This window comes from Cryptomeria japonica, chromosome 7 (genome assembly GCF_030272615.1).
Source record: "Cryptomeria japonica chromosome 7, Sugi_1.0, whole genome shotgun sequence".
Taxonomy (NCBI): Eukaryota; Viridiplantae; Streptophyta; class Pinopsida; order Cupressales; family Cupressaceae; genus Cryptomeria; species Cryptomeria japonica.
In genome coordinates this window covers 267752312-267774479 of record NC_081411.1, presented here as the reverse complement: position 1 = coordinate 267774479, position 22168 = coordinate 267752312, and the positions used below count along the sequence as shown (strand labels likewise).

Sequence of the window (22168 nt, the reverse complement as noted above, 5' to 3'; positions counted from 1 at the left end):
AAGCTTAGCAATAGACATTTGAAATGGATGGAATACCTCCAATCCTTCACCTTCACCATCAAGCATGAAAAGGGGCAACTCAACAAGGTGGCAGATACTTTAAGCAGGAAGTTGTTGACTATTCAAGAGTTACAATTGCAGAGCATAGGAATAAAAGGTTTCAAGGACCTTTATGAAGTAGATGAAGACTTCTCATCAGCCTACAAGGTTTGCAAGGAGTTTGAGAATCATTTTCATGGTGAGTATGCAGAATACACTCTTCAAAGTGGTCTCTTGTTCAAAGGTAATCAATTATGTGTGCCTAGAGGATCCATGAGAGAAAACCTCATCCAAGAAAAACACAATGGTAGTCTAAGTGGACACTTTGGAGTCAACAAAACTTTGGATCTAGTATAGAGGTACTACTATTGGCCCAAGTTGCCAAGAGATGTGAGAAAGTGTGTGGAGAAATGTGGTGTGTGTCAAAGGGAAAAAGGAGGATCAAGTAATGCAGGCCTCTATCAACCATTACCGGTCCCAAATAGGCCTTGGGAGTGTGTGAGCATGGACTTTGTAGTAGGACTCCCCAAGACAAAGACAGGTATGGATAGCATCTATGTGGTAGTAGATAGGTTTTCTAAGATGAACCATTTCATTCCATGTAAAACTACTCATGATGCTAGCTATGTTGCACATCTCTTCTTTAAGGAGATTGTAAGGATTAATGGACTCCCACTAAGTATTGTTTCGGATAGGGACAACAAGTTCATGGGCCATTTTTGGCAAACCTTATGGAAAAGATTAGGGACCAATTTATCATTTAGCTTAGCTTACCATCCACAAACTGATGGTCAAACTGAAGTCATTAATAGGGTGTTAGGCAACTTGTTGAGGTGTCTAACCAAGGAGTATGGGCAGACATGGGATCTAGTCATTCCACAAGCAGAGTATGCCTATAATGACAGTGTAAATAGGACCGCTGGAAGGAGTCCTTTTGAGGTTGTCTATGGTAGACATCCAAGGGGAGTGTGTGAACTCAGGGAACTTGGTTCCATGAAGATGAAGAGTGGCCAAGCAGAGGACTTCACTCAAACCATCAAGGAGGTCCAAGAACAAGTCAAGAGAGCCATCCTAGAGTCTACTCAAAAACTGAAAGCTAAAGTGGATGAGAAAAGGAGAGAGGTTCAATTCAAAGTGGGTGACTATGTGATGGTCCATCTAAGCAAAGCTAGAATGCAAAGTGGCAAGCCTACCAAACTGGAAATGAAGAGGGTAGGACCTTGTATAATTCTATCCAAATATGGTGAGAATGCCTACAAGGTTGATCTTCCTTTAGATTTGGCTATATCACCAATCTTTAATGTTGCTGACCTGATACTATACAAGGGTGACATAGCAGGACAAACTGAGAATCAAACCAAGGTACTACAAGACTTGGATGTGAATGCTTTACCTCAAATGAAGCAACCCATAGCAGAGGAGATCTTGGAGTCAAGGGTGAAAAAGTCTACTAGACACCAGGTCTATATGGAACACTTGGTGAAGTGGGCAGGTCAACCCGAGTCTGAAGCCACTTGGGTTGAAGAGGGCAGGTTCAAGAAACTTGGTATTGACCCGGCTCTCATTTCTCCCTTAGTTCCTTGAGTTTTGTGTAGAGGGGGAGTATGGTGCAGGAGCACCCTTCTAAGGTCTTCGTCCTTTTGGTTTTTGTTGGTGTTTTGCTTCTTTAAGAAGCCATTGTAAATGTAATAAGAGCCATAAGCTCATTAGTCTTGATTAGGTCCCAGGTTCTCATTTCTTGTGGAGGAGAGGTTATGTGTGCCATTGATGAGTTTGGGGTCCTTTTAGCATGGTGGTGTCCATAGGATAACCCAATGTAGGCCTAGGAGTTAAGAAAAGCAACTTTGGAAAAGTTGCTCAAAAGTTGCAAAAAGTTGCATGACAACTTTTCAAAGCTATCAAGCAACTTTTCCACCTAATAGGTCAAAAACCTTAGCTTAGCATGGGAAACCCTAATTTTGGCACATAGATCGAGGAAAGGATACTATATATAGTTTCAAACCCTAAAATGAAGGGTTGGCTGTTAGTTTTGTACGGCCCAAGGAAAGAGACCTTGACTGTGACTGTAATTTTGGTTGTCAGTCGGCACAAATGGAGCATCAGAGAGTGATAAAGGATTGGTTTGCAGAATAAACTATGTTGAAAGCTTTGTTTTGTGTTTACTCTTCCATTTTGAGCAATTAGCTTCAACGTGTTGTGTAGGTTTTGAGTCTTTTGTAAATATTTTGTAAAACACTCTTTCACTGTCCAGTTTTGGACTGTTTTGTGTCAATGGGTTAACAACTCCTATCCCCATTTTGGAATCACCATGAAACCATGGGGAGTAGGAGTACAGACCCTATACATTAATTCAAAGCAATCAGGGCCCTTGAAGATGCAGGGAAGCCTTCCAAAGATCCACTCCTAGGTGAGACTAGACAGTGCTCGGCTAGGAAGGGTCAAGATTGCAGAGGTCCATGAGAGCAAGGAAGGTCAAAGGAGGATGCACCCTTTGGAGGAGTTGTAGAGGGGTGTGTGGAGCACCATTGGTGAGAAGGAGAAGCTTCCACCAATCCAGACAAGGTGGTAGAAACACCAAACCTTCACTATGACCCTGGCAGGCCTAAAAACCCTCTAAAAAACCCATAAAAACCCCCAAATTCACCTAGGGTAGTGTACGGACACTTGGAGGCCTAAAACCTAGGAAATCCTTGAGCTTTTTCCAATTGAACAACAATCCTTTTGGGGAGTTTCACAAGTTGGGTCATCGTTTGCGAGAGGGAGCCCTAAAAGTCCGGAATGGAGGCCTAATTGGGCTCATTCCTTGTAGCCCTATTTTGCAGGATAGAGGCAAAATGGTGAGATTGGTAATAGATAGGGAGGCCTAAAACTCTTGGGGGTACATGAATGGTTGGAAAACCATGCTTAGAACTAGTCTTAACCTTGCTAGGACCTAAGAAGGTGTAGGATAAGCCAAACCCTTATGAGCCCGAGTAGGGGTTCTTTTGAATCTCATGAGTTGGTGAGACCTTAAGAGAAGTATTACAAGTTGTTGGTGGGTGGATTGGGCAAGGTCAGGGGAATTCCACAAGCAAGGGAAGTCCTAGAGACCCTAGGGTGTGGTTGGAACACCTGGTGATCCAAGGAAAGGATCAAAGAGCATAGATTAGATTAGTCTACCCCATACCCATTCCCATTAGACTCGAATCCAATTGCTCGTGGTGACACTTCTTGGTTGCGACAAAAAGTGTTAGATGAGTTCAATGAAAAGTTGCACAATGCCCCATCTTTCAATCCGCTTGTCGCGACACCGAACCATCAGCTCGTACGCGTCGGGATGGTCAGATTTACACTAGGAATGCCTTCGTTTTGCTCTCCAACTCGTCCGATCGTTGCGAGCCACACCCTAGCAGCGAAATCACCCAAGGGTATGCATTAGGTGAATAGAAGTGTATGGGATATGCAATTTGTTTAGAACGGGTATTGGTACAATGGTGTCTTACATTGTCTAATTTTGGTTCTTTCCATGTTTCCTTATATAGTCTTATTTTGGTTATAACTATCGAATTTGTGTTGATCTCCATAAGCTTGTTTCTTGGATTACAAACACATATTTAGGTTCAAAGCTTAAGTAACAATAAACTTTGTGCAATTATTCATTTAATCATTTGTACTACAATTATGGATAACCATGATAAATGATTTGCATTAACCAAAAAGCTTCGAATCCATACAACATTGTATACCGTTAAAACTATCAAATATATCCAATACAGACAAATAGGCTTGCCAAAAGCCATATGGACATAGAATGTCACGTATTCATAAAACAAAACATATGTTCAAAATTGCTATAAAGGCATACAACATGATATCCAATAGAGTCAAATAGGAGCTTGCCAAAAGCCATATGGACATAGAATGTCACATATTCGTAATAGAAAACATATGTTTAAAATTGCCATATAGGCATACAACATAGGACCCTATTTTATTCATTTCCCTCTAGGGGAAGGAAATAGATCACGAGATATCTCTGCCTGTCGAGGGGATGGAGATGTATATGATGCAGGTGTCTTTCAAGTACGCCCACTCGACCTCCTCTTGAGACTTTTTTGTAACTCCACCTGATACAATGAAAAGAATGATGTTAGCATATACAAAAATTGAATTTTAGAATGACATATAATAGAATAGTAACTTACCGCATACAAATAATCATGATGCTCATCTACAATAGGTGCACGTTCATGATCTGGAGTGACAAGCCCCTACCGTAAGCATCACAATATAAATTAAACTAAATACAAGTGTTGTTAAATTTTTCAATAACATATTATCAAGATAACAAATGTAATGCTAAATTTACTAAATTTACAAATTATGTCTCAAACTTTTGTCAAAGCAGGTGAACTTGCTATTGCTGCAGCAACACCGTGCTCCATTGACGTGCGAACAACAGGAGGAGTCTGTGATGTCAACATCTGAAATTAAACAAAGTATATTGATTAATCGCCAAAACTATCTATATTATTTAATAACAACATTAAAGACAAATTGCTTACTTGGGTGAAAGATTGTTGATGTTGAAGCTCTAGCATCAAACTATTGGACATCCAAAATGAGTAATTAGAAAATCATTCACATAAGGTTCAACTATCTACATATAATAATTATATTTCTTCACTCATTGTATACTCGTGGAGGCGACGAAGTCATGAAAAAGGGTGCTGTAGGAATGTTGCTAGTATTGTGAACACTTTGACCTTGTTTTTTTTATCATAATAAGTTACTAATTTAGATATATTCTCAAATTTCCATATAAGATTTAATAAAAAGAATGAAACGAACTTGTAATGAAATTCACTTGGGTATTAATGCCAAATGTTTCGTTCAGCAAGGATTATGTCATGACAATGTTCTCTGTAGCAAACTCTGCTCATGCACATGCATTCTCAGACCTATTAGGATCATAAGTGCAAAGAGAACCACAAGATCGACAAAAATGAGTTGGAACTCGATGCTTAAAAGAATCACCATCATCACTCGCATCACCCTCTACTAAAGGCCTAACATATTGTATAAGGGTCTGAGTGAGTGAGCTAATGGAGTCTAGAGTTTCAACCTTAATACTCTCCTTTACAATGGAAGGAATAATAGCATGCTCCACCATAGGTCTGGCCAAGGGTCTTGGTGGGAGATTTGGGTCATGTTATGCACCCTCTTTATCATGTGAGGAACCCCCACCTCTACCTTGGAAATCTAGAAAATCAAAATAGTTTGGGATCTCATTAAGGACAAACTCACAGTATAGTTTTCTCAAAAAGTATTGGGGTACCTCACGATTATTGCATGGGGGCTGATCAAATACCATCCACCACCTATCTCAAAAATTGTTTTTAATCCCTTCATGATAACACCAATGAATAGGGAATCTCCTACATCCTGGGTGTAAAGGTTGATTCATTTGGGGGTCCGTAAAAAGAGCACACAAGTCAAATTTATTAATTTTCTTTTTCTTCATTGCCGCATATGATAATTTTTCAGCATAAAATTTCTTTTGTTCTTCCTTCTTACTGGACCAAAAATTTATTTGCCCACTCACGAATTGTATGTGAGATACAATAGATTGCAAAGAATTGACAAGGTTTGTCCTATGGGAGTTTGTTCCAGTGGGATCTTTGAGCCTTGTGATTAAACCTTCAAGCTCTTTCTGACTATTTTCTATTTGACCTAATAGGTTTTCTTGTGTACCTATGGGATGTCTAGGGATTGTAGGAGGTTCTTGATGTGCTTCTTCTTCAATATGGTCTTCATAAGGAGGTGATTGAGTGTTTTCAACATTTTATTGTCTAATCTCATTTCCCGATAATGAAAATAAATTTAAATCAATAAACATATTTAATCTTCAAATTAATAAAAAAATGACAATAAGAAAACAAAAATACATACCTCTTCGAGCTCTTCGATGGCGTGGCGACATTTTGATGAGAGATGGACAACTTAGTGCCCAATATCAAGCTTCTACAAAGTGCGAGCGCAAAAAAATGACACCCCAAATCGCCAAAACACAGGTTTGGGAATGCAGAATGCATCCAAAATGCAGACTTGGGTTTTTTTAAAGTTTGAAAAGGTCATAAGGCGTGCGCCTTATGACCATTTTTTATTTTTTTTGAAGTGTGACACCTTTTTGGTACCACAACTTCGTGCATATACCCCCGTGAATCTTCAGTCTCCTTAGGAATGTAATGTTTTGAAGGATTAGTGTTAGGTTGTCTATATACCAATTAATTACCTTCTTTAAAACCAACTTTTTCATCAAGTCCAAAATTGAATAAAAAATGAAAAACAAATTCTAAACAATTTTTGGAGAAAATTGAGTGCACAAATTTGGGGGTCTAAAGTAGAGGCCAGTGCTCAAACTTTGGCTTGAAAAGCCATACACTTCAAACAACCCTTGTGTGAAAAGTTGAGATGTATGATGGTTCAGTTGGTTAAATGCTCCTTTTGTCATCATAATTAAAGTTTGAAACACATTTTTTGGAATTGTTTGCGAGGAAAAAAATGGAATACTATTTTTGATTATTTTCCTGCCATTTTAATCACACTTTTTATGTGGAGAGAAACCATTTTCGATTTTGGTTTGTAGAATAATGTGGTTGTGAAATTTATGAGACATGCTATTTTGCTTGATATTTGGAAAAATAGATGATAGGATGTTTTCTCAACAATACTATCCATAAGAAACAAAAATGCTAACATTTTTTTTGACATCGTTTTTCAATAATTTCTTCAAGTTCTTAATTCATGGTTTCTAAAGAATATGCCAAAATTAGTTATCATTTGGACAAGATAAAATTTCAAATACTTTAGCTCTGTGATAAAGATACTATATTTTCTAAACAACTACAATAATATATGCTAAAATTTTGATTGTAAATATACTCTCATATAATAATTATTTTTACTTATATGAGAGTTACATTATTGTCCCATAATCTTTTTTAATAATTTTAAACGGTTTATAATTTAATAATTTTATTTATTTTCTTAAGAACATACTTACCTTCTTATTTCCATTTTTTCAATATAATTATTTTTTATGTTAGAATAATAGAAAACTTTCACTTACCAATTTATTATTATTTTTTCCCCTCACATAATATCATTAAAGCAAGTAATTTTTTTAATTTTAATTACTACTAGGAAAATCCATGAACGACTAACTTCCTCAATAATTTCCCGTCGCTATTCACCTAGTCGCCATCATATACAATTTAAATTTATGTTGCCACAAATGGTGAAATTTTAATCAAGCCCAATATTTCTTGATAATTTTTGGCGCCATTTTATTTGCATCTTCCCGCCAAAGTAAAAAATCCAGAAAACGCACACCTTGAATTTTCACAAGTTGTTGGTTTTTAGTCTGCAACAAATTTCTGAAGTCCTCGAACTGGATAGATAGATAAACAAAAGGACAAACAATGCCGATGGAAGGAAGCGGTAGCAGGCGGAGGAACGGTGGAGGGGCGGCGGCGGGATCTGAGAGCAGCGCCCGTTCCGCTGCCCTACAGCAACTGAAGAATCTCCGTCAACAAGGCGGACGAAGAGTTGATGGCTTCGACCTCAAATTAGAGGAGAAAATCTATGATACCGTTGCGGAAGACGACTATGCGCAGCTCGTCGCAAAGCGTCGCGCGGATGCAAAGGATTTTGTAGTTGACGACGCAGGGTTAGGCTACTGCGACATTGGAGAAGAAGATGACTGGGAAACCGGCACCCTTAATTATTCATCCGAGGAAGAACAAGGCGTGTCGTCTTCGAAGAAGAAGAAACTGCCGTCGGAAAACAAGAAGAAAAATGATGGCAATGCGTCAAGGAAGGCTTCGGCGTTGTCTGCTGCGGCGGCTTTGATGGGGAAACAGAGGGTTTCGTCAATGTTTACATCGTCTTCGATGTTTAAGAAGCATAGTAATAAGGAAGAAAAGCCAGGCCAGAAGGGCTTTTCGACGGACAGTATTTTGGAAGATGTTCTCGCTGAGATTACTCCTGATGAAGCCGATCGAGAAAAGAGAAGGCGCCGGACAGGTACGGAAATTTATATATACAAATTGAGTAGTGTTTTTTAATTTTAATTTGTCGTTGGTTTCTGTTTTTTTGGTGTGCATGTGGTGGCCTGTGAATTTTTTTCTGCCTTCATGTGTCTCCGCGCATTTTCGAAATCTCGTGACAGGGTCTGGAAAATATAAGCTTTGTGTAATTTTTTGTGTCTATTTCATCACTTGTTAAAGGCAGACCGCCAAAAAAAGTATAAACTGCCAGATGCACTCGTATTTACATGAAACTTGCCTGTTCTAAATAAGAGCGTTACCAAGGTTGATATTCTTTATTCGTTTTTATTGTTATGTTAAACTTTTTGATTAATATTTTTATTTTGATTGGAAAGTTTGGAAATCCCCAAATTTGTTGTTTTACTATTGGTGCAAATTCTTCAGACGCGTTTTTTCAATTTTGATCTGTTTGTTTTACCTTGTAGAAATATTGCAAATGTCTGCCCTTCTATTAAGTAGTAGAACGACAAGGGAAATTTTTGTGGCGTCAAAATCATGCAGGACCTTTGTCTTACATTATCCATACCTACTTGGAGCTTTGAATCCGGGTCTACTTTATACATGGGCTCCACACCACACAGTTCGTTTAGTCTTCCACGGACATATACACAACCATTAACACATACTTTTGGAACCAAGAGTTAATCTTCAAAATCAACTGATCAGTATGTTACAATTTTTATCTGATTTGCTTAATGTATAGAGGATTTTTCATTCAAGTTTGGCTACCCTGGTTTGGTGTTTAAGCATGAATTCATATTTACGAGAGAAAGTTTTTGCACCAGAATGGCATTCTGCATTCTATAGGACAGAATATGAAGTGTTTTTTAGTGGGATATCACTCGGACTTGCATTATAGGTTAAGATCTTACTGATCCATGTTTCAGCAGAACTCAGACAAGTATAAATTACCAAGAGTTTTCATGATGGCTGCGGTGACAATCTCTGCAGGTGGATCTCACTTTCTGTAAAACAATAGGTGTAGTTTTTCTGCAAGTTTGCTCCAGTTTCCAGAAGACAACTTTTTTTGTTTGAAGATTTGCCTACTTTTTGAATAGAGAAGCTCGGTAACTCTTATCGGAAAGATTTTCCCTGAATTTTCAAGTTTAAAAAATGTATGGTTCTTTCAAATGTTCCTCTTCGCTGTAGTATGCTAGGGCTCCTTTGGCAGATGGAAACCTTTTGGTGGAGATTTAGTATTGTTTCAATGGCCAATAGCTTCTGTTCCATGTTGCTGTTAGTTCATTCAGTGTCTTAATGATATATCAATGGAACCTAGAAAACTGTAAATTGCATGAATGGTGTACTACTATATTTTTAATTTCAATAATACTAATGGTCCATGTGAGCAAATGATATAATTGTTTGTTTTCATATACGTTCCTCTTTAGTATAGTGACATAATTTAACTGACTGTTTCCAAGTTACGTCACATATTATTATTTTAATTGCATTTCACGAGCAATTTATAAACAAGGAATAAGTTTTTCTTGTAGTTGTGCTTGCTAGTCTCTAGTATTTGTGAGGGTTCAACTTCTGCTATTATATATAGTAACATAATTTGGAATATGGTACAATCGCATTGATTTTATGTTATTAGCTTGTAAAGTCTCTCTTTTTTTCTTTCCTTTCAGGCATTGTAGCTCATTTTTTTGGCTTAATTTATTTGTTAGTATTTGTACTTTCAAATCTCTTTGAGCTGATTTGTTTGTTTGTGGTTTCTAACATAATTCCTCTCTCTTTATGTGTAAAATATTGCTATAACTAACAGATTCTATTGATGCTTCCTCATGGTAATAGGTATAAAGAATGCTACAGTGGTAGGAAATGCTGCATCGAATAGTATTCAAAGCTCTCCTCACACTTTTTCTTGGAATAGACCAGAAATTCAAGTGAACGAGGCATCTGTGCAGCAAAGTATTAATTTGCAAAGCAGTTGTAAGCATAATTCCGTGGAAAATGGTCACAAGTATGAGCCTGGTTCTGGGATTGCTATAGAATCTCAAAATTCTGACCCAGTTCTTGAGGACCAGCATGTTTCTGTTGAGTTTCCAAATAACATTGATGAAAATGCAAGCCATGAAGAGAATAATATTAAGCCAACTGAGTCATTGTTACCCAAGAATTGTGATACCATTATAGCTGATTGCGAGCTAAAGCCAATGCCTAAAGTGGCACTGGAGACAAATATGCTCAATGCTAGAATTAGCTGTGAAAGTCTAACATCAAAAGCAACCTCTGACTGGCAAGCAATATGGCAAGACACTAATGAAAAAGGTACAGTGATCAAAGAGACTGCTAATGAGCAAGTTGTTTCTGAAGACAGTAATGACTTACCACTGGAGTCCGATGGAAGTTTATTATTTTATCTTATTGATGCTTATGAGGAAGCTTATGGAGCTCATCCTGGTACAGTGTATCTGTTTGGCAAGGTATGGATTATAAAATCATGGATATATCCAAAAGCATAAAAAGCTAAGATTGTTAGTAAAAATAGCCATGCCCATTCAAGTTTTTGCCTACTTTCTAGAGAACAGAGCAGAAAAGCTTTCCAGAGGGTTGGAATCTTCTATTTGGAAGCCTTCAAGGATTTAATTGTTTTATTTTACTGCACGGCACATTTTTGGTGTTTTATCATTATAATGGTTGATAGCATTCAAGATGTTTGCAGTGTTATGGTTTATGAGCAATCAATATTTGGATGCTATATCTTCTATTTGTTGATTTTAGGGCTTGTGAATTTCTGGTTTTGACTTAGTATTTTCAATTTTGCAAATTTGCATTATCATACAACTGGGTAAAATATGAAACAAAATTATATTCATACATTTATAGGGTTAACTCATGTGCTGAAAAAAAATGTTATAATTTATAAAAATAATTAAACAGAGTAATTGAATTCTTTTTTTCATAGGCACAAATTGTAATTAGAGAACATATATCTATAATTCTGTGTAACTGGTACAGTTTGTAAGCTTACAAGAAAATGCTGTCTAACCTCCTGCAGGTAAAGGTCAAAAACACGTATGTTAGCTGTTGTGTGGCTGTACAAAATATGCAGCGGTGTGTTTTTGCAATACCGGCTCCTTCAGTCTTTCCAGATAACATGCTTGTTGAGTTTGAGCAAGCTTCCAAAGAAGGCGCAGCTGAGCAATCTTTCTTGGGGAAAAAACTACAGGTGCCTCATGATTTTTATATTAGTACTGCTGATAGTTGGGAATGTTCTTGGCATTTTGTGTGACTAATTAAAATTTTTCTGTAATGCAAAATGCAAGAAGAATTGTCATGTTTGCTTTTTTTGCATTGCAGGAAATGGCATCAGGCATAAAGCAAGAGATCTCTCAGAAACTAATGGATCTGAATGTGAATAATTTTAGTATGGTGCCTGTCAAGGTTTGTGCTATTAAGTTCAAATGTCTGATTGCAAATAACTCCACCAAGTTATGCTATAGACAATGGTAGAAAAGTATTGCGAAGATGTCAGTTTATGTCTCTATGATGCTTATTATTGCCTTTGTGCATTGCAGATTTTTTTTAATAGAAGTTTATTTGTTCTCCTTTAGGCTGTTTGTTAAGATCCCGTGGAGAGCATAGGTTAAGCCAACAAATGCACATGGCTATCTTAATTATTTTCCTGCTAGGTGAAACAAGAAGGAAAAAAACAACCATATACCTCCCTCTAAACAGATGAAATTCAACTAAGGATTCATGGTATGCTAGAGTGATGGTTGAATCATGAGTTGTTGTACTTTCCAACAAACATCTCCTTTCAATTTAGTCTTGGCAAATACAATGAAAGATCCCCAGCTGGATTGCACTGAAACTTTTCTGATTTTTTAAAGCTGCTGATTGAAGGTTTAAGATAATTTTTCTGAGGTTTTATGCTTGTGTTTTGATGCCAAAGTTTGCATAGGGTTTTGTAGTGAATGAATGCCAAGAAACAACACTTTGAACTACAAAATGCAGAAATAAATGGCTGATAGTTAATTTTCAGAATTCTGATTTAGGAAAAGCAATGAAATAATTTTCAGATTCGAGAATTGTAATTCACCAAGTTAACAAATTGGCATATCAGGGATACCACGCCTACCCTAGAGTGAGTTTTATTGAAAAACTGAGACAAAATACAAACTAAGAGCTCCCAATTGCTGAAAGTGGCTTCGAGTAGTTTTATTTGCTCCTACCACAATTACCAAAAACAAATGCAGAAGATCTACTAAGTCCCACGCTTAGCTCCCAAGATTTTTTTTCCATCTACTAACAAATCAACGATTTGAATGAGAATTATGCTCCTGTCGCCTACGAAAGTTATTGATATACTGCTATGAAGTGTTGCTGACAAGAATGGCATGAGATTTAAACCCTCAATTGGTTGGATCGAACAATTGTAACATTTTGGGGGTTTGCAAATGGTACGGCTGCTTATGAGGGTTGTATGATTGGCTTAGGGATTGCAATGGCTGCCTTATTGTTGACGTGTATTTTGTACACAATCATACACAAAATAAAATACCGACAGGCATCTTATCCTCTCTTGAGAAAATAGTCTCTAACTGCTGAAGATCTGCAAAAAGGATCAGTTAGGTGGACTCCAAGGTTCTTTTAGTGGGGTCTCCACGTGTGGACAAGCTTTTAGTGGTATGATGTGATTTGCTGTTTCCTTCAAGGCTTCTTACGGATTCAATAGTTCGAAGGTTTCACTAATCTAAAAGGAACTTTCAAAAAAAATGGAAAAAGATAGGGCTTAAGAGGTCTAATCTAGCCTAACCCTATGAACGACTTAGCATGGATGAGATTTGGCAAGACTCAACCAATTTCAATTTCGCCATAAGACAACAACTCAACTGAAATTAGTGCGATCTTCTAAGGTAATAATGATGTTCAATGCATCAAAGACCAAGGACACTACTACGAAGGTACATATCCTAGATACGAAAATGCTTGAAGGTTAAGGACTCAAGGTGTTTTCCAGTCGACCACACAAGGCGTTCCTACAATCAGCAAGAAGCTAGTGGTTTGGATTGCGAATCCTACCAAATATCAAATCTCACACTTAGTCTTTCTAATTAACAAACTACTTTGATTGAGCGTGATTCAAGTACATCCAACAACCATGAAGATAACTCAAGAAACTTGCAACAAAACACCATAACTTCAATATTTTATTGATTTCCAAGTCATCATATACAACAATTGCTTGAACTTCTCTCTTCAAGACTCAATCTTGCTACAAAATAAAAATTGCTTACAATTCTAATCTCTCAACTCTATTCTCTATTTCTCTATTAACTGACTATTCTGTTTTAAATGAAATGAAAATGGGGGTATAAATAGCATCCCCAATTACAATGAAAGGTCCAGATTGAAAGTAAATCAACGGACAAGATCATGACACCTAAACCCTAATTAGGGTTTGTTACAAATGACCTCCTTTTTACTGAACAATATTAAATACATAGCCAAATATTAAATTCGGCACAAAAATCTAGGAGGTATCAACCAATGAGAAATAAGATGTCATGTCATCTGTAACAACCTTTCATCTAGAATCTTATTCCCTTTCCAATTTTCCTTCTTAGCATATGCAATGAATTTTGTCACAATTCCTTCGATTTCTGTGATTGGAATCTCGGGAAGATTCTTGATACTCTCTTCTAAGTGGATAACCTGATCAAATGCATCTAGAAGAGCTGTGTCCCAAGTAGGTTCAAGTTCCTTTGTTCTATCAATCAGGAGCATGGTGGCATACATCTGATCATACTGCTCATCTGTAACATCTGCGTCCTTGCGAAAGATGATAGTGATTCTATCTTCAAATTCTTGTAAATCCACATCTGTCTCGACCTCGATCCTTCTGCCAAGAATGGTACGAGGTACCTCAAATACTCTGTCCTGGATCGGATTGATCACCTCCTCAACTTGACCACATCTAACACTGATGTCCTCAAAGAGAACACTCTTTATATGGAGTAAGGTTGACCACTGAAACAAACTGTGAGAATCACCCTCTAAGATCCTCTCTTGTGCTAAAATTTTTCTAGATGTATGTCTTATAACTTTCAAGACAGGGATGACAACGTCCTTGGTATGGGCAAATGCAGCTACTGTTGCCATCAATCTGTGGATTATCTCAAGAACTTGGATAGCCTGATGGGTGATCTTCGACATCCTTGTAATAAACTCAATGGCCACCGTGTGAGATCTATCCATCCAATTACATGTACGCTGGACCATATTCCTGAATCTTTCTGCTTCATTAATTGATTGAAGGGGCAATGCCTGCAATGGTGATCTAACTGGATCCTGACGTCCCAAAGGTTCATTGATGTGACTGAAATATGTCCTCCATGCACCGACCTCTCTCTCGAGCTTTCTATTCTTTTCTACTTCTTCTCTAAACTTATCCTTCAATGCCTCAAATGTGTCGGTGGCATCATCTAAAGTCTGCTCTGCTGTGGATGGTCCTAACTCAATAGTCTGTATGTGATAGTCTTCTGCTAGGATCTCACCCTCATATTTGTCTGCTGCCGGTGTAGCTATCTGCAGTTTTCTAGATCCAGTCTCATCTCGAATCATCTTGGACATCTTTGTAGCCTTCTTCTTCTCTGTTGTCATATGTGAGCGTCCAACAAGGCTCTCTAAATCGATTGCACTGTCCTCGTCCTCAATTACGATCACCTTAGTCAATCTTTCCTTCAACCAATCTGGGATATTTGATCTTGTCTCTTGAACTTGAATTTCTTTGTGTACTACTTCTTCTTGTCTGGGAGGAGATGTTACTTCATTATCATTATCTAAATCATAGTCTTGGAGAGATCCATCGGATGAAACATGCTGCGCCTGTTCTTCCTCCTGTCTATCATTCTGTACCATCGATTCCATGGATTCTTCCACTCGAACTGTTCTATCTTCTGGCCTGGAAGAAGTACCTGGTGTTTGGTCTTTGTTAGCACCTTGCTTTTTCTTGGAAGGCTCTTTCTTTTCTGATCTTTCCTTTCTCTTTGAACCTCTCGGATGGAGATTGCCCTCACTGGCACATCGAAGGTTACCTTCACCTGAATTCCTAGGATTAGGATTGCCTTCACTAACACTGGCTCCACCTTCGGCTGGCTTTTCTTCCAAAGTAAAAGACATGGCTATGCCCTGTTCTCTCAACTTCTGATGTTGAATGTCTACCCATCTGCGAGTACAAGACAAGACTGGTGCCATCAAATCATCTAAATCCACGGCTTCGGGCTCATTCCAATTCAAACTTATTGCTTTGCTCTCTCTATCATATGAAGATTGGATGTGCCTGCCGTTGTCCTGAGCTTGGTCGGCTACTCTGTAAATCTTACATTTCCTGATGAAATCCAAAGGCAATCTAGAATGTATCTTGCGTTTTACTTCAAGATCATCTAGGAGATTCATCATAAAATCTTCAATTTGGTACTCATGTCTAAATCTTCTACCGACTGTCTCCTCTAAATGTCCATGAGGATCAAAACTATTCCTCCAAGCAAAAGATGAAAAAGGATACAAGGCTAACTCCCTCTCTGCGTCATCCATGGCTGAGACATTGGGACATACCTCAACTGAATTACCCAAAATAATAGGTACCTGAACTCCATTCTGATGTCTGTGTCTGAATGCCTTCACATATGCTGCCAACTGCCTTGTTACTTCAAGTAACACAATCCTGTCTGTCGGGTACCTCGGCAACATGTATGGAGGTAAAGGACATCCATGCACTCTAATGTAAGTGAACTTGGGAAACTGAATGAACCAAGCACCGTACCTCTTGATTAACTCCTGGGCATCCTGAGATAATCTGTTGTGAATCCCTCCTTGCAACGTCCTGGTGATGTTCATCGTGAAAGTATCATTGATTAACTTGTAGTTCTTCCCTGGTGGATGATGCAAGTAAGTATAGGATTCACAAACTCTGACCTCGCCGGGTCCTCTTCCAATCACTCCTCTATGAGGTAGTCCTGCGTACTCAACGCTCCTGATTAAGGCATAGATGACGTATGAACTCATGTGGAAGGACTTAGTAGCCCTGAGTCTTCTCAATTGTACGTCTAAGCAATGGCTAATTATCCTAGCCCAATGTATTGTACCCTTTCCTTGAACAATCACCTGGATGAAATAAAACATCCATTTCTCAAAATAGAAGGCATGAGGTGCTCCTGTAATTCTGTTGAGCATGGTAATCAAATCTCTGTACTCTTCTTGGAAATCAATCCGGTGTGGTGTGTTCGGTACTTTGCTCAGACGGGGACGACTCTTAAGTAGCCAGTTCTTGTTGATTATGCTTAGACAAGCATCTGGATCATCATCGTACACTGATCTGGCTCCTTCAATGCTCTTGTATATCATGTCCCTGTGCTCTGGAAGATGGAAGGCTTCACTTATGGCTTCCTCTGAAAGGTACGCCAAAGTGTTTCCCTCATTGGACACAATTGTCCTGGACTGTGGATTGTAATGATGGGCACACTCGATCATCAACTCGTGGCACTGAATAGCTGGAGGAAAACCGGCCGCCTTGATAATGCCACTTTCTATTATTCTCCGGGCGACAGGTGATGGCTTGCCGATGTAAGGGACCTCTCGGAACTTCTTTGTACTAAAGTTTCCCAAGTTTGTATCTCCAACGTTGCTCCACTTGGACACGATCTTGGTCTCCACTTCTTCGGTCTTCTGATCTTCTTTCATGAGAGCCGAGCGACTGGTGGATGCTCCCGCCTTTGGGGTCGCCATACCTACACAACATTTCACTATAAGAAATAGATTTTTGCAATAAATAACGTAGATAAGAGAGATAGATTTTAGGAAACCTCATGATAAGTCCCTAGAGTTATCATTTCCTAAAATACAACGATTGAGCTAAGAGATTTAAAATTCAAAATTTGAAATATGACGATGAATGAATAAAACAATAATAATTAAATCGCCATACCTCGACAGAGAGCTAACTCTAGAATGCAAAAACAAAATTTGCCTAGGCAAAATTTGAGGTATAAGATAATCTTCAATATGATTCCCTCAAAATATACTTCGCCACCTCTGGAGAGAACGTGATCTTCAAGTATTGCCTTAGACGTGGTCTTAAATGATCTCCAAATTCGCCTTTGGTGTGGTCTTAGATGGATCTCCAAGTTCGCCCTTGGTGTGGTCTTCAAATTCGCACCACCTTTGGCCTTCAACGCAATTCGCACTCCACACAAGATGATACTAGCGCCACCTTTGGTTTGAAATCGCACCACCTTTGAACACACTTCGCACTATATTCGCCTCTTCTTGATTCGCATGAAGAAAGGTAAAAATGATTATGTGAAAATGAACATTTCACTCCCCTTATAAATAGCGCTCATACCCTTTCACCCCTTAGGCCGACTTGACAAATAAAACCATTTTTTAAATGATTTGCAATAAAATAACAAGGCCGACTTGCCTAATTGGGCGCTTCAAATCGATTTTTATATTAATTAAATAATTAATTATTAATGCCTTGCGTTTTTTTAAATGAGAATTTCGATTTTTAATAAAGGCAAAAAATAATTAATAAAAGATAACGCCATATTAAATGCTAAATAAAAATGGATTTTCAATTTTTTAATCGATTTAGCATTTAAGGAAATTTAAATTTGTTTATTTGGCGCCAAAATTGGAAAACAAAGGGACGTACCTCATCGCTCTGGTCCCTTGGAGAGGGACAGGAGCGATTCATCATTTTGTCTTGATTTTTGCATTTCTTACGTCCAACTCCTTCATCTCCACGTTAAAAATCGATCACCTTGACGGTCCTTCGAATTTGATCGCCTTGTGTGCGCATATGGGTGTCCTTTAAGTGCACATCGCCCTGGTCCTTGTCCAAAGGACAGGAGCGATCTTCTTGTTTTCATGTCTATCTTGCATCTTTTAACTTCGATTTTTTATTGTGGGCGAATAGCATCCTTTGTTCGTGTCTTTTGCGCTTATTCCATTTGCTCGCATGAAGTTTTGAGTGTATTAAAGGGATCATCGCCCTTGTCCCTTGGAGAGGGACAGGAGCGATCCATGTCCTTTCCTTGACCTTGTCAACTTTGCACTTCGATCTTCATTGTAATGCCCTTCAAACGTCGTCCTTCACCTTACCTAACCTTGCTTCGCTTTGATCTTTGAAGGAACGTGCGTGCTTTTGATGATATCGCCCTGGTCCTTGTCCAAAGGACAGGAGCGATGTGAGGCTTTTACATTATTTGGCAATGTTTGGACGTTCAACACTTTTGCGAATTATCTTCAAACGATGCCTTGGACCATATGCTATCTTAAGACGTCTTGACTTAGCTTGATCTTGAAGCAAAACAAGGAATCCAAAGCAAATCGCCCTGGTCCCTTGGAGAGGGACAGGAGCGATATAGTCTCCATGCTCAAAATAATGATCATTTCACGTTCAAAACTCTTGTTTATCATCCTTTTACCATACCATGGACCCTCTAAAACATTGCAATGTCTTGTCCTTACGTAAATTTTGCATGAAATGGCCAATGCATCTAACATCGCCTTGGTCCCTTCCTGAGGGACAGGAGCGATCTATGTTATAGGGTGTCAATTTCTTCATTTTAACGTCCTTTAAGTGTTTACGCATGATGAAAGCGCCTTGAAATGTCCTCGCCACCTTGTCTTGACTTGTGTCGACCTTGAACTTCGGAGGAACGACCTTGAACTTGAGAGGGACGTATCTTCACCATTGTATCGCCCTGGTCCCTTGGAGAGGGACAGGAGCGATCCTTCCTTTGTGGCTTTCATCTTACTTGGCCATGCTCTAAGTTTATATTCAACGGAGTCGTCCTTCTTCACTCTATCCGCCCATGCCTTGACATTGTTTGTAATTTTGCAACAAAGGCAATTATATCAAAAATCGCTCTGGTCCCTTGGAGAGGGATAGGAGCGAACTAGGCATTTAATGCTGGTATGGACGTCCCAAAAATCTTCAATTTATATTCAATGCGTTCATCTCATGTTCTCCTTCGTTTTTGAACGTAAACTTGCCTTGACCCTTGTCTGGATTTTGCATAATGAAGGAAATCGCTCTGGTCCCTGGGAGAGGGACGAGAGCTACAAGGTACCTCGCCCTGGTCCCTTGGAGAGGGACAGGAGCGATTTAGTCAATATAGGTCATTTTCCTTCATTTTTTGCATCTCAAATTATATTCATTTGGCAAAGTATCTTCCTTCGGACGTCCTCCAATTGCTGAGTTATCAAAATCTTGCATGGACATGGCGAAATTTGAATCGTAGCTCCAGTCCTTGACTGAGGGACAGGAGCGATTTTCCTCCTGGAGGCCTTTCCGCGCTCATGAAAATCTTCAATTTATATTCAAATGAAAGATCTTGTCGTTCTCTATCACTTCAAACGTAAAATTTGTCCGGACTCTGCAAGAATGATGAGATATCTGAAAATGAGCTCCCGTCCTTCACTGAGGGACAGGAGCGATTTTGCTCCTACAGGCCAAAATAACAAGATTTTTCACATTTTAACACTTCACGAGGCGAAAACAAATCAATTCCAATGCCCAGGCTCAAACTTCAAAAAAGTCAAAATTTGGTCAAAATATTCAGTCAGACAAAAATTCACATTGACGGTCATCATTTAAACAAGTTTAAGCTCTGCATGAACATTCCAATTGAAAATTAGACCATTTTGGCGAAATCATTGCATTCAAAATTTGCATTCTAGAAAAGAAAGCTCAAAAGCTCTCAAAAGTGACTGGATTTTGGCTTGAAAAGGCAAGATTTAAAACCCTAAGGCTTAGCCCTAAATCCAGACAACTAACGGACTAACAAAACCCTAAAAACGAAAGCAAAAACAAGCAAAAAAGAGGGGGTCCCCATTTGCGATGGGGCGATGTGTGAAATGGTCACAACACTTATGAAGATCATAAACCCTTCCAAATCTGCAATTAAATATATAATTCGCTAAATCAAGTGTTCTTTGAAGCACCAATAGGAATTTTGAGTGAATCCCTCTCTCCTATGGATCGGGGTTTCATCCGATACACTTGCCTTCAAGGAGGTTTTTTTCCTAGAAGACTCAAAAGCTGCTGGAAATCACCTCCAGAGCTCAATTCTCCAACTTGTGACGTAAAAATGAGATCATAGTTGCCAAAATGAGATCCCCTCACATTATTTTATTACTTTCCCAACCCTAATCGAATTTTTAGGGTTTCCTCCTTTATTTGAATGAATATTTTTTAAAATAAAATCTTCCTCTAAAAAATTTGCCCACTTGAGGGTCCAATCCATCATTGAGGGCAGCCCCCTTTTTAAAATCAACTTTATGCCTAGGGGGCATGCCATGGGGTTACTTTAATGTTTTATTATTATTTTATAACTTAACCCCCTAAAGTCACTTTAATTAACTTTTTTCTATTTTTAGAAAAAGTGACTTTATATTAAAATAACAATATATTCTCAAATAATAACACCTCCTAGGGCTCAAGTGTCAAGTATAGGTTCCCCCTTGCTAACACTGTCATCTTCTATTCACTGAATTCACCCACGGAGATGGATGAAAGGCGAATCTCTGTGTCCAAGTGATCAACTAGGAAAGAGGGGACATTACATATAACTCCTTAAGAGTCTACAACTTCCTCATATACAAAATATTCTTCCAGATCTTTTATTGAATCAATCAATTCCTTTGAAATTGAATTTACTAATATAGCTAGAAATATTCTAATAAAGCCAGAAATATCAACTTGTTGATGTGTCTTCTATACACGATCAAACACAGAATAAAATACCCATAGGCAATTTATCCTCTCTTGAACACATTTTCCTCGAATGATGAAGATTTCACCTAAGGATCAATCGAGGTAACTCCAAGGTTTTGGCATGTAGGTTCTCTACGCGTGGATAAGCACCAGTGTTCGTTGTGTTTGCTGTTTTATCAAGGGGCCTTGCATACTTTCTATGAAAGCTGGTTCTTGTAGTTGCAACTACTTGACCAATGAGGAACAAGATTTTCCCAATACTAACCAATGCTTCAAAAAAAGACAAAAGATAAGGGGTTAGGGAGGACTATGCTAAACTAGGCTTATGAATGACTAAATTGAGGGCAATCTTAGTGAAACTCTACCAATTTCAGTATTGCCATAGAACAACAACTCTACTGGAATCGGTGCGATCTTCTAAGGGAATTCAAAGATTTTCAAATCATTCATGAACATAGATACCATCAATAGGGTGCATATCAACACTCATGTAGTGATTGGACTTTAAACAAATTCAATATCTCCAGTTGACCACACAAGGCGCAATTACAATCAGTAAGAGGCTAGTGGTTTGGACTATGAGCTTCACCAAAAATCAAGCACAACATTTATCACTCAATCTAACTCTAACATCTAAATACTATCTTCAATAAAGTGATTCAAGAAGATGAACAACCATGTAAGAAGCCACAAAGATTGCAATAAAACACCATAACTTCAATGTTTCATTAATCTCATAGCAAAATATAACAACAATTGTTCAACTTTCTCTCTTCACCAAATTTGTACTCTCTATGAATAACTATTCTTCTTCTCTCTGCTAAAAAATATATATATCTCGCCAAATGAAATGAGTGGGAGCTTATATAGCATTCTCAAATGCAATGAATGGCCTAGATTTAAAGAAGATCAAGGGTTGAGATTTTGTCACCTAAACCCTAATTAGGGTTTGTTACAAAAATAACCCTATTTGGATAAACATTATCATAACATAGCCAATAGAAATTGGCACGAATAACGAGGAAACATCCTCCAATAGGGATTGAATTGCCACATCATCTCATAACAACTTTTCATCTAGAATTTTGTTCCCTTTTCCTCGTTCCTTTTTGGCATATTCATTGAATTTGGATGTAATCCCTTCAATCTCCGCAATGGGAATCTCAGGTAGATTCTTTATTCGTTCCTCCAAGTGAAGGACCTCATCAAAGGCCGCAAGAAGAGTCATCTCCCATCCGTGCTTTGGCTCTTTTGTTCTATCAATTAGGAACATAGTAGCATACATCTGATCTTGCTGCTCTTT

The 22168-nt window shown here is 38.3% G+C and overlaps 1 protein-coding gene across 1 annotated transcript in view; it reads left to right on the top strand.

The window, feature by feature from the left end:
• Positions 1 to 7373: 7373 nt before the first annotated feature.
• The window catches only part of LOC131033963 (DNA polymerase alpha catalytic subunit), a 67760-nt gene continuing 52965 nt past the window's right edge, over positions 7374 to 22168 (top strand). The window contains exons 1-4 of the mRNA XM_057965288.2: positions 7374 to 8106; positions 9930 to 10561; positions 11137 to 11307; positions 11439 to 11522. Coding sequence (XP_057821271.2) covers positions 7503 to 8106; positions 9930 to 10561; positions 11137 to 11307; positions 11439 to 11522 — 1491 coding nt within the window. The 5' untranslated portion in view covers positions 7374 to 7502. The remainder of the gene's footprint in view (positions 8107 to 9929; positions 10562 to 11136; positions 11308 to 11438; positions 11523 to 22168) is intronic.